Consider the following 13,253-nt stretch of genomic DNA (forward strand, 5'->3'; position numbering starts at 1 on the left):
TTGTCTCTCACTATCATTTATTATTCCTCTGACTGTTGGGCATTTTGCAATACGTTGATCAATCCATCACTTCAACCATTACTTATCTTTTACTTGCTACTGATTGGCCCAAAGGGAATATCATCACTCTTGGGTCCAAATGTTTACTGTTGGCTTGTACATTTGATCACAATCACAATCTTATGTCATTTGGCTAATTACCAAGTGGAACAATTAGCTCATGAATGCTAATGATAGAGAAATTAATTAAAAATTGCAATCATCTTGTTTGTCTTGCGCTGGAATCTGCTTAGGATAAGATCCCAATCACATCAAGTTTTACTAATACCGTTTTATTAGCTCTCCATAAGCTAACACAGTAGCATAATGATTGGATTTTAAAAACGACATCACTAATAGTGTCATTAAGTGTACTTTGAGTGCTTGAGTAAAGGCATCAGATACAAGATGCTACTCTATATTGTTGCTGTTATTGTGACTTAGGTATCAAAAATATGTTGATAATGTTTCATTTGAACAGTTATTATAGGATTCAAACTGACAAAAAGTACCGATCATCTCATCTTAAATGTAATTAGTAACATATTCTGACTATTACAATGGTCAAAAAAATCAAATGTTTAGAATACATTAAGAATATGTCCTCAAAAGGGAGGTTTCCATGTAAACAGCGGTTGTGCTTATTATCACAGAAAACAAAATTGTTTTCAATATCTCTGTTATCACTAATACACATTTTCTCCAAGCTATTTTTAAATAAATGAAAATAAAATGTTATGAAAAGTGCACAAGGTATAGTTTCAATACTAAGCAGGGCCAGCTCAAGACATATAGGCCATAGGCGGTCACTTGTAAAAAAAAATAAAAATAAAAAAAGAATAATACTAATAATCTTAAAAAAAAAATGCCGGTGGGCGCCCTTCCTCATTTTCTGCATCGAGGCAAAAAAATGAAGAAAGAAAGAAAGAAAGAAAGAAATACACTTTTCATCCCCGTAATTCTTTTCCTCACACTTTTTAATTTGCTTGGCCACACGTTTGTGTTAATAAGTGTGTAAATTGTAGTGAAACTGACTAAACACTTTCAAGCCAACAATATCAGGGACCGATGTTTATTTATATTACAATAAATACAGTTATTTATGAAAATAAAAATCTTGATTTTCATCTTAAAACCATTGTGATGTCTGATGTGTGTTGCGGTTTACGGGGCTAGGGGTTAAAAGCCTAACCCTAACCTTAGAGCGGCGCCATCTGGGGGGGCTACAAATCCAGATTTCGCCTAGGGCCCCAAAAGGGCTAGAGCCGGCCCTGATACTAAGTACAAACTACAAACCAAGTACTATCATTATCACGTAAATTAAGCTGTAAGGCAGTCAGAGCACTGATTTATGTTTTTTAAAGTTAAGAATATCACAGAATACTACAGTGAATGTACTGTATCTGCATGTGGTGTGTGTTATAAATTGTCTTGTATACTTGGCATCATAAGGTCCTGCATGGTTATGCATGTCAGTACATCCCTGCAGCAGTGGTACGAAGACGAATGCCTGCAATTTCCTTGTACTTGCTGAACTGATTCTGGTTTTACACTGATGCCATGTAACAACACTTTAGATTGTACGGCTATATCCATGTTAAGAAAGCATTATGACTGCATTTGTCACCATGAATCTAAATAAATACTATTGTAAAAGATGACAGCCATTTATTGAAAATAGGTAGAAGAAGATGGAATCAAGCCCTCAGAGATCTTCTTTTTTTCCTAATTTTGATGATGAATGGAAATAGTCATAAATTAATCACCATAATCCAATTTGATAATATAGTCACCTGAAATGAACAAATTACAGGTTTCAAAGTTTGAGTTATCATTTTGATAGATAGTAGCATTACTGATAGTGAATGGAAGGGAAAAAGCAATAAACTGTACTATAGCTTTGTAGATTAAAGTATGAGGCTTCCGATACTGTTATATCTCTATCAGTCGTCTTGTGGCACAGGATGAAAGCAAGAATCAGACAATACAGAAAAACAACAATAGTTTATTTTAACCATATTTTGTGTATGAACTACAAACTCTGGTCTCTATAATCGATCTCCATATCTTTTAAAGGTCATGAAAGAATGCTTACATGAAAATCAATCTCTTATTCTTTTACAGCATGTTTCTCTTTTTCACTTTTAGAACAGGTTGTTGGCACATGTAAAATCAAAATTTAAAAATTTTTGTTTTTGTTTTATTCTCAAAATGTATTTTTATATAAATCTACCACTAGAACAGCATTCCCTCTCAGAAAAAAAGAAAAAGAATGTGGAAAAAAAAGAATATTGACCAAAAATATTTAGATATCTTACATACATGAGACAGCTCGACTAAAATGCAACAAATTTACCATTTAAATTTTCAGACGATTTACCTCCAACTAAAGGCAAAAAGGGAGGATGGTTAACACTCTCTTACGTAAACTGAGTAGAATTGTGATCCACATCCCATCACTAGGAACTCAAACACAGACTAAATGACTCACACCCATGTCATTCTATGGTTTACAAATGTGCCAAACTCCACAGAAGTGCAATTATGGGATAAATAGTGTCAGGGGGTGACGGAAAAAAAGCACAATATCGGGTAATCAATTATCTCATCACGTCTGGACTAAAATTATCTGGGGACCTCATGTTGTGAGTGAATAAATCAATTTACTGAAAAAAATCTCCAGAATTATCTAGATTATCAAATTATTTTGAAACATACAGTACAGTGTGTCTCCACACTGACTAGATACAATAACCCCGTGCATCTGCACCCCATGGTATCAAAGCTCCCATTCATAATTTCCACTACAGCCTCTGTAATCCTGACCAGTATTATCAAACCTCTGAATTAAGTGAAATATGGAAGGTAATTTGCTGCAGAGTTTTTACTTAACGGATCATAGATTATTAACATATATAATCTATGCAACTATTGTATTACATATCACAAGAGGACCCCAGGTAATATTAGTCTTGTGGGAATAGGGCTTTAGATTATTATCTTGTTGTCTAATTTAATTCTCTTTTCATATCCTTGTCATGAGGTACTGCAACTGTATCTCATTTATTCTCCCTACTTGAAAAATGCTGATGCATTAAGCTATGCAAAGTAGCCTATTTGTCTTTTAGGTGAAAACTCAGTCTTTTTGAGTAGAAAGCACTCACTCCATGTACTGCAGGCTTTAAAGGTGGCTGTAAAAGGTTTATAGTTATGCCATTTTGTTTGTTTCTTTTTACTCTTGAATGTGGGATAGGGAACTCTTATCAAATGTATACTCAGCTGTATTCATGCTTTGTTTAAGAAAGTTCAGAGTAAGGCGAGCTAGTGTAGTTTAGATTGGTTTTAATCAATGGAAGGGCAGGAGATGGGTGCTGTAGCATGAATGGACCTATACGGACATTACAGCTCGTAAGCTTTACAGTATTGTGTTTTAACCAAATGGTGAAATGTGATTGAAAAGATGGACAGCAGAGATGTTGATGCCAACCATTAATCCAAGCTGATCACAGCATCTGATCTTTGTGAAATGGCAAATCATACACGTTTCATAGACACCTTTCAAGCCTATAGAGGAGGAGTGTTTGAACTCACAACATACTGTGCATTTTGGCGGGGGGATTACCACTTGCAGCTATAATGTTAGTGGAGAGCATGGTGACTCCACAGAAATTGCATGCCACTATCTGTAACTTTTTATGAGCCCTTCTCTATTTCCTTACTGTAACACCTTGATATAATGAAAACACAAAACTGAATTAAGCATGACAGTGGCCTAACCTTTTTATATATATATTACTATTCGGGGTAGCAAAAACTGCCCTTATTTCCTAAAAATAACCCTGGGGCATGTCCTTAAGTGTTGGATCTGACAAACGTCTGCCTCCTAACCTCTGCATTTATGGTGCCTGCCGCCATTTTTCACGGTGGGGACTTTGAAATGGCTTCCAGGGTGTGGGCGCCTGCAGAGCTCTGTTCATCCAAAGCCCATGGGCACATCAATTAAAATGGAAATTGTGTTGTCGCAAAAGGGAGAGGGAGGAGAGGCAGGTGCAACCCAAACATCTGGTTGATGCCCGATCCCACACATTCACCCCTAAAGCCTCTCGCAGCATAAGCCCCTGCCGCCCAGGGCCAAGTCCTGTGGTTGGCAGGGGTTAGGGTGTGAATCTGGGGCTGCCAGGCACTGCCCATGTGGAAACGTGGCACACAGATGACAGGCAATGTGCTCAGACAGCTGTATAAAGGGTTTAAGCTCTTTCTTCAGCTCATCAGTCTGCTTCTGACAGCACTCAGTCCTGCAGTTTTGCAGATGAGGTAAGGGGTCCCAGCATGAAGAAAAAAAAAGGTGGCTTCAAAGCGATCACCTTCATATGCCACTCCACAAAGCACCGTAAGGTAAAGGTGAGGTCATGATACATTGGAAACATTTGGAGGCAGTGGACTTTTGCCATAATTTAAGATCATCTACATTCTTCACAAGACTCCCCTACTTTTTCAATCACAATTTTGCCGATTCTAAAGTAGCCATTAAAGCTGCTCCTATATCACGACCCTCAGAATCTAAATTGGTCTTAATGCAATTAATGGAATGCTCTCTATAATAATCAGAAGACGTCTCAATGACGTCTGAAGTGGAGATTAGGGATACGATTTTGCATATACATTAGGAACACAAAGACAAATGTAATTTTTTTCATAGTTAATCAATAGAATTTAATTTAACTAAAATGCACTTCTAATAGTGAGCCTCAACGTTTACAACAGCAGGACACATTCCCCCCATTTAAATCTTCAGTCTATTGATGACAAGAGGAGAGAGTGCCTAATATGTATGTGACAGATATAATTAAACAGTGAATTATGATCAAATTTTGTCACTGACAGTTCTGTCACTCACTGTAAAATAATGAACAAGTGTCCAATTCATCTCAGTTACAGATGGTCACAAAAGATTTCATCACTTAATCCACAGCTGGAGAAGATCACTAATGTGCTCTAGATTCCTTTGATACATGGGGGGAAATGAGGTTACTATCTCGTCTGATCCAAAGACGGCAGTTTACCAAAAAAGAACAACAATTCGCTTCAGGAGTTTTTCTTCAACAGATGTCTTCAAACAGAGTTTGAAAGCATATTAGTAAACCAATCCCGTGAAATGAGAGGAAGGAGAAAAATAAAAAAAAATAAACATGAATTAAGTGCTGAAAAAATAATTGCAGAATACAGTTTTTTCTTGATTTAACCACGATAGTTTTTTCTTAAATAAATAACTTCTGTTTTGTAAAGACACTTTTTGAAACAGTAGACATACCCTAATTCCCAAAGTCATTGAATAAACATCACCAGCCACTGATTTGCCAAACACACGAGTCTGTTTCTCCATGTTTGAGCCACAGTTCTCACAACCAATTGTCAGTAATGTCCTGTCAGTAATGTCTTTATGTAATTCCATCAGCTTTATAATGTCTCATTTTGAAAAAAAAAAAAAAGCATTAGATTTGGGTCTCTTGTACATTGTCTTTTGAGCTGGCCCGGATTAACAAAGGTTCGTGCGCTGAGCTGTGTATGGAGTTGATAGTGGAGGCATGGTTGTATGCAGTCTTGTAGGTGTTATAGTGGTTGAGGTGCTCGTGCTCAAGAGGAGGCAAGGTCAGGTGGCCCTCCATGCCCGGGCCTCCCGTTACACAGTCCTCATCCACATTGATGATCTCAATGGTGCGCGTGGGTGCGTGGTGGTTCTGCTGGTGGTGCTGTTTGCGCATCTTGTAGAAGATGATCAGCATGACCGCTGCCATGAGCGTGATTGCAACAAAGCAGCCGATGATGATCTTGGTCGTCTTCATGACCTCGTCCAAGCCGTTCAGCGAGCCCTCCCCGCCCAGCTCCGTGACGGGGATTGTGTACGTCTTCTCTGTGGCGGGAGTAGTCGTCCGGACTGTGGTGGTAGTTGTAGAGGTGGGTGAAACGGTCTCCCACGTGCCAGCGGAGGGTGTAGGACCCACCTTTTGTTGCACGGCGGTGGTGAAGCCTTCGTTATGCGGCGTTTCTATGGTCTCCACTGTCACTGTGGTGAAGTAGCTGAAGCTGCTGTTCTCCGTAGAGGACACGTTGAGCGTGGCAGACGCCGTCGTGTTACCTGCGGAATTACTGACCATACACGTGTATGTGCCCGTGTCCTGCATGGTAACATTGGTGAAGTTCAGAGTGCCGTCATTCAGCACGGAGATTCTGATCTTGTAAGCGCCGTGTGTCATGACGGAACCGTTGGGTGTAATCCAGCTCACCGAGGTCAAGGAGCTGGCTCTGCATTTCAACTCTGCAGCGCTTCCTTCTGTCACATTTAAGTCTGCAGGAGGCTCCACAATAACAGGAGCATAACAGTGAAAGTAGTTCTGGTCCAGCTCGCCAATGTATCGTCCCTTGTGGTGGGTTGGTGAGCTGCAGCGGGCGCAGCAGCTGGTGTTTGCTGGTACCATCTCCTTAAGCCACCAGGCTAGCCAGAGGATGTCACAGTTACAATTCCACGGGTTGTGATGCAAGTGCACCCTCTCCAGGTGATGTAAAGGAGTGAAGAGATCATGGGGCAAGAGGGTAAGGTTGTTATGGGCTAGATTGAGCTCCACTAGCGACTGCAGGTCATCAAAAGAGTTCCTTTCTATGATCTGGATCTGGGCATGCATCATCCATAGCTTCTGCAAATGGATGAGCCCTTTAAAAGAGCCGGGTCGGATGACAGCCAGCTGGTTCCCCGACATCTCCAGTTCATCCAGCTTCACCAGGGGAATAAGGTTGGGAATTTCTTTCAGATTGCACATTCCCAGATTTAAGTAGCGCAGATTGCTCAGCCCTTCAAAGGCCCCCTCTGATATGTAGGAGAGCCGTTTGAGCTCCCCAAGGTCCAACCGCCGTAATGAGGGCACTCTGTTGAAAGCATAGGAGGGAATGCTCTCTATGGGGTTATTCCTCAGCCAAAGCTCCTTTAGTTTGGACAGGTACTCAAATGCCCCGTTTGGGATAGTGGTGAGGCGGTTATCAAAAAGCTCCAGGGTATTGAGGCTGGCCAGTCCATTGAAGGCCCCCAGCTCAATTTTGCGAATGTGGTTTTTGCTCAGCTGCAGGATCTCCAGATGCCTCAGGTGCTTGAAGCTGTCCACCTTTATGACCTGAATGAGATTTTCTTGCAAGTTCAGGTAGCGCGTGTTGGTAGAGATGCCGTCGGGGACATCCCGCAGGCCTCGCCGGGTGCAGATGACTTTGCTGAACTGGTTACTACAGGAGCAGACAGAGGGGCACGTCTGAGCACGTACCAGCCCTGCCACCACCAGCAGCTGGAGGGCCAGAAGCAGCACAAACAAAGGGTCGGACAAGGCCCGGTTCCACCTAGGACCTCGCATCATCTGCTGCTGCTGAGAGGAGGTCATCTTGTTTAACATTCATAATTCATTGACTGGTCTTCCACTCTTTGGAATGAGGATTTGGGCTCACTGGATGAAATGAGAGAGAGAAGAGAGAAGAGATGCATTAGATAATTGACCCTGTTTGAGATTCTCATTATGTCACTTATAATAATTACCACTGAAATACTCAATGACAATGACAACATAGCAAATTAGAAATCCAGGAAAACTCAATTTTGAAGGTGTACACCTAAAAATATCCTTTGTTGGTTTGAGTATCTGTTGCAGCCACTAATAATCAGATCCACACACACACACACACACACACACACCCTTGCAACCTTGATAGAGTGCCTCATATCCATCTCTCTTTCTGGCTGCACTGTCCTCCATGCGCTCTCAATCTCAGTCACATAAAATAAAATCACAATGAAGCCGGCAACTTCTGTGCTGTATCTCTGCGGGAGGAGGGAAGAAAAGCAGCTCTGACTGCTGTGTTGTGTGTGATTTATATTTGAGACTCGAGAGACATAAATAATAAGGGAGCTCGCCACCCACCAGTCCTTCAATCGAGTCGAGATATCTGGAAACGTCTGATTACAACTCGCAGTTCCTCAAAGGCACGTATGTGACTGAAATTTCAAACAAGCAAGCCAACATGGTACCGGGGAATTTGTTTGCGTAACTCTTTATGTATTACGCCAAAGGAAACCGTGGAAATACAAACAACCTATTCTTTGATTAAGATGTGCTGTCGGTAAGAGAGATGATGCTGTGGCAGCTATGGAGTGTGACTAAATGACAGATGTCTATTTAATTGATTCGGTGTATGTTGTGTCCCTGTTTTCTACTGGATAATACCAGCAGTTTTCATGGTTGCACAGTGAATACTGGTTGAACAATGTGCCATTCATGCAGTATAAATGACAAGCAAGACGGCAAAGAAACACTGCAACTTGTGGAGGTAAAGCTAAAAAGAAAAACTTTCACCTGGAAAGCAAAAACTTAAAGTCATTAACTGGAATTTAAGTTTTAAAAGTGACCTGAATACATAATAAAGATATCCATAGACTGATCGTGATGCCATAATTTAATTCATAAAGACAGCAAAGTAGTCTTTATCAGTCATAAATCATTACTAAGTGAACACCATACCATATTGTATATCTAAATTATTGAGCCGGTGCTTCTGATTGAATTAAAATCCCAGACGATACCTCTTTTGGCTGAGAGACATGTAGAGACAGCCAAGAAGAATTGGTTTCTAGAGCAAATTTATAGAGGGGTTGAAGTAGTAAATATCAAAATATGGCCCTGCTACAGATCCATTAAGAGATAGCTACTAACATGCTAATTACATTAGCTTCAGTGTTCAGGTATGGCACCCCTGCGTGACCTCATAAAGAAACTTGAAAGGTGAAGGGAGTGATTGAACTATATGTTCACCAATTTATTGTTATTAAAGACTATGGTTACATCCGAAATCCCATACAAACATGCTATTCAGAAATATTAAAACAGTATGTGAGATTTTTTAGTGTGTCCGAAACCTCATTATGAAATCAATAGTATGCAAACTGCATACTATTTCCAGTCAAATATTACAGTATGCAACACTGGACACTACGGCGGCAAAAATATCATGTAAAAATGCAATGGGGTAGTGACGACAACGTTCATAACATATGTTGACACATAACTCTGTTACATCAATAACACTTACATTTAAATGTAAGTATAACATTTCACTTTGCTAGGAGTAATATATATTTTAAATTAATTCAGATTTTGATTCTCACAAATCGTTGCTTGAGGTTGGCACGGGTTACCATGGTTACATGTCTCTAACCAGCAAGGAGGCTCTAAGGAACGGACAATGTAAATTACTGCTCGGTGCGTCCGAAAAGGCACATACTACAGATTATTCACACAAAAGTATATTGAATGATAGTACACCTATTGGGTATGTACTGCATAGTATGCGTTTCCGGACGAAGCCTGTCTTATAGCTGCAGTGTTCCCTAAGTAATGCATATACAGTTATTACAGTGAATGCTGCGATGGGCATGGGAACTGTAGATCCTCTCTATTTTATGACTCAACAACGTTTTGCTCGTCGTATGGCTGCCAAAACTTATTTTGACATATTATTTTTCATCATTGTCACAGAAAGCTGGAAGTGAAAGATGGGGAAACACAGGTCGGAAGTGAGTCACGGAGCTAACACATATAAAGAGAAACATTTATAGAGCCTCTAATCTACCTGACCTGAATGTTTTTGAATGTGGGAGGAAACTGGAGCACGTTCAGAAAATCAATGTGAACATGAAGAAAAATAAAGTGAACTTCACTCACAGAAAGTGCTAGAGACCTAGACAACCTGCAGTGGACTGACAGTGATGTGTTGTTGAGCTACAAATAGCTACAGTAAATCTGTCTGACTGTCACACAAATAGGGTTTAATCTAGAAACAGAGTAATCATATGAGCTCTAAGAGGCGAGGGCTCTCTTGGGATGTTTTCTGATGAATAAAGTGAAACAGCTGTCAGATTTAAATAAGGTAATCAAAAATAAACATTGCTATTTATTGTCACTGAGTCAATTGTCACTGACACTGTCAGTTTAGGACAAAAATGAACAAAATTCTAAAATTCAAAAAATGGTGTATTGCATTTTAAAAAAAAGGATAAGGGTTGCTGTAAATAGATCAGACTACTTGTTCTTTTAAGCGTTGATCTTTCAAATACTGCAAATGAAGACATGCATGAACATAAGACAGCTCAAAGGTGAATTTGGAAACACTTAGAGACTGTTTAGCAGTGAAGTATGGCAGTCTATGACAGCTGATTTCTGAACATAATACAATATATCAACCGCATGAATGCTGTTGTGGGATTACAATATTTTCTCTTTCTATACAGTATGTTCAACACCGCGCCTATTCTGCAACAGAAAGCTCTACACTTAGGAAAGAGCAGGCTATTACTGTAACTACTGATTAATTGGTTGATTACTGACTCCATTAATTCTTCAATTACAACATTTAAATTCCAAGCAGCAAAAGCCTGAGGGTGGAGAAAGAATGTCTTTCGATGCAGGGGTCCAGGCAAATGTGACAGGGATCACACACCAGGCTGATAATCACATTTCTACATGGCAGCTTTAATTTGCTAGAAATTAAAATATTGCATTAAACAATTGACTATGGTACCATCTAGGATTAATCTGTCAATTATTTTCTTGATTAATTGACAAGTTGTTTGGTCTATAAAATGTCAGAAAATTGTGAAAAATGTCAATCAGTGCTTTCCAAAGCCCAAGATGATGTCCTGAAATATCTTGATTTGTCATCAACTCAAAGATATTCAGGTTACTGTCATACAGGAGTAAAGAAACCAGAACAATATTCACATTTAAGAACCTGGAATCAGAGAATTTTATTTTCTTAAAAAAATTGCTCAAACTGATTAATCAATTATCAAAATAGTTGGCAATTAATTGAATAGTTAACTAATCGATTAAAGCTGAAGTAGGCGAGATTAGAATTTTTATAAAACGGTTGCTGTATCCTGACAGTAGAACATGAAACAGGTAACCTGAAAAAAATCCTGTGCCTTTGTGTCCTCTGGATCTCCTTCACTCGTGAACTCCGACCAAACGGTCAAACTAGGCCGCGCTGATCAAATACGAATCAATATTATGTTACGTTAATGCCTATTTCTCGCCTCAAATGTTTTCAGAATCATCTTGTAGTGCACGGTTTAGCTGTAAAATGAGAGAGTTTGTGATATGGCAGCCATTGTGAAATCTCTTGAAGGAACGGCAAGTTCCGGTCAGATGACCAGAGCACAGCCAATAAGAACGATCTATCTATGAAATGACCTGTGATTGGTCAAAGGCTTCCGTCACAGGCAAGATTTTTTAAAGCCTGGAAACAGAGCCACGACGAGGTGCAGAAGTCTAGTTATCTCTCAGAAAACTTGAATTAAAATATGCTGAAAGGTTATTATGGAATTTTTGCCCAATGACGCCACAATTATACTGCCTACTGCCACTTTAATCGATTCATTGTTGCAGCTCTAGTACAATCCAGGCTACAATATGAGGTTTGTTTGCATCTTCTACTGACCTCCTCAGAAGTGAGTTATAATAAAAGAGAACACATACTTGCTTATTATTCAGACAAGTACAATGCTTTTTCAAGGTGAAATTCCATCAATAACTAACTAGAAAATATGCTGCACAGTCTGGATTTTTGATCCCTCGGATAAGGAATCCCGGTATCTTATACCACTATTTACTCATCCTCCTTTTCAAGAATTCAGACCTTGAAAAGAGATAAACAATGAATCAGCAATCCAAATGATGGCAGCAGAAAAGATGAAGTTGATTTACAAAGCAAAACAATGCGTCCTCACACTGACAATGAAAGCAGCAAAATTGGATTTACGGAGTGCAGTGAAGGAATTAGATGAAAAGAGATAAGGAAAATGAGATTAAGAAAAGAAAGCATTTTCAAACTTTTGTCCCAACAGATTATGAACTGCCAGCTGTCTCTTTGTCTGGTACGGAGTACAAAAGCATGACCCAGATTAGCAGGACGGCAGACAATTGAAGAGCAAGATCTGCAACATTTCTGAATTCATTTCTGGTTTACGAAATGGAAACAGTTCACACTAAGGCCAGCCATACTAATAAACTCTGTATGTGGCTACATGCAGCTGTTTAGCAGCGTAGATGCATTACATATTTACACATGTCACATCAAACGGTGCCATAATGTCAGTTCATAATGATCCATATAGATTATATTAATCATGACACTCATTTAGTTGGAGTTACCATACATATTACAATATGGATGCCATATTAGTACTTGACTATATGGTAGCATGGATTGCCTTCAAGTTTTCCAAAAGTTACTCTGACTTGTTATTAGTGACTAGGTTGCCAAATTCAACAACTTAAATACTGCTTCCTGAGAACATGAATATGTTTTGTATTTAAAGGGATATTTAGGGTGTTTTGAAGCAAGGTTGTATGAAGTACTTCCCATAGTCAGTGTATGACCTACAGTAGATGACGGTTTGCACGCCCACAGTTTGGAGAGGCAGGCAGGAGTTACCGCACGGAACCAAAGCAATATACTGCTTTGGACAGAGACAGCAGCAAAATCAATTTTTGCCACATAAAAGAAAAGCTCACCTAAAAAATAAATATCTGTGTACGCTATATTTAGAATATTTTCACTGCTTCATCTTGCCGTCAGACAGCCCTTTCCAACAGGTAACTGAACTGAAAGTGGAACTTATGTTCTCTTCAAAGCCACCAGACACTTTTTCTTTAGGTGGGCCTTTCTTTTACAGTAAGTGGCTATAATACATTTTTGCTGCTGCCCCCGTCCACAGCAGTACATTGCTTTGCTACTGTGCTTTTGCATCCTCTCTGTCTCTCCAAACTGGCGGAATGCCGACCGTCATCTACTATACACTGACTATGGATTAATACCTCATACAACCCCACTTCAAAACACCAAAACTATCCCTTTAACAGTGAGGTATACCTGTGTGTCATCAGCATAAAAATCCATAAAAAATAGTATAAATACATGTAAATTGAGACACAAAGACTCATAGTTTTAAAAAGAGTCTTTAACTGACCCCTCTATAAACTCACTTTCAATTGAGTGTTAGGTTATTACACAATACAATAACTGTCTACAAAAAGAATGGTTTACTTTCTTTTGGTAAAATATATAATGGTACTTAAGCAGAAGTTTATAAGAATTGTATTGTAAGAATAGTGAGGGTAGATAAA

General features: G+C 39.3%; 1 protein-coding gene across 2 annotated transcripts in view; it reads right to left on the bottom strand.

Moving 5' to 3' along the window:
• Positions 1–2,026: 2,026 nt before the first annotated feature.
• Positions 2,027–13,253, bottom strand: part of lrrc4ca (leucine rich repeat containing 4C, genome duplicate a) — a 188,727-nt gene continuing 177,500 nt past the window's right edge. For both annotated transcript variants that reach the window (XM_037767592.1, XM_037767591.1), the window contains one exon: positions 2,027–7,523. In XM_037767592.1, coding sequence (XP_037623520.1) covers positions 5,532–7,472 — 1,941 coding nt within the window. In that variant the 5' untranslated portion in view covers positions 7,473–7,523 and the 3' untranslated portion in view covers positions 2,027–5,531. The remainder of the gene's footprint in view (positions 7,524–13,253) is intronic.

Source organism: Sebastes umbrosus, chromosome 4 (genome assembly GCF_015220745.1).
Source record: "Sebastes umbrosus isolate fSebUmb1 chromosome 4, fSebUmb1.pri, whole genome shotgun sequence".
NCBI classification, from domain to species: domain Eukaryota; kingdom Metazoa; phylum Chordata; class Actinopteri; order Perciformes; family Sebastidae; genus Sebastes; species Sebastes umbrosus.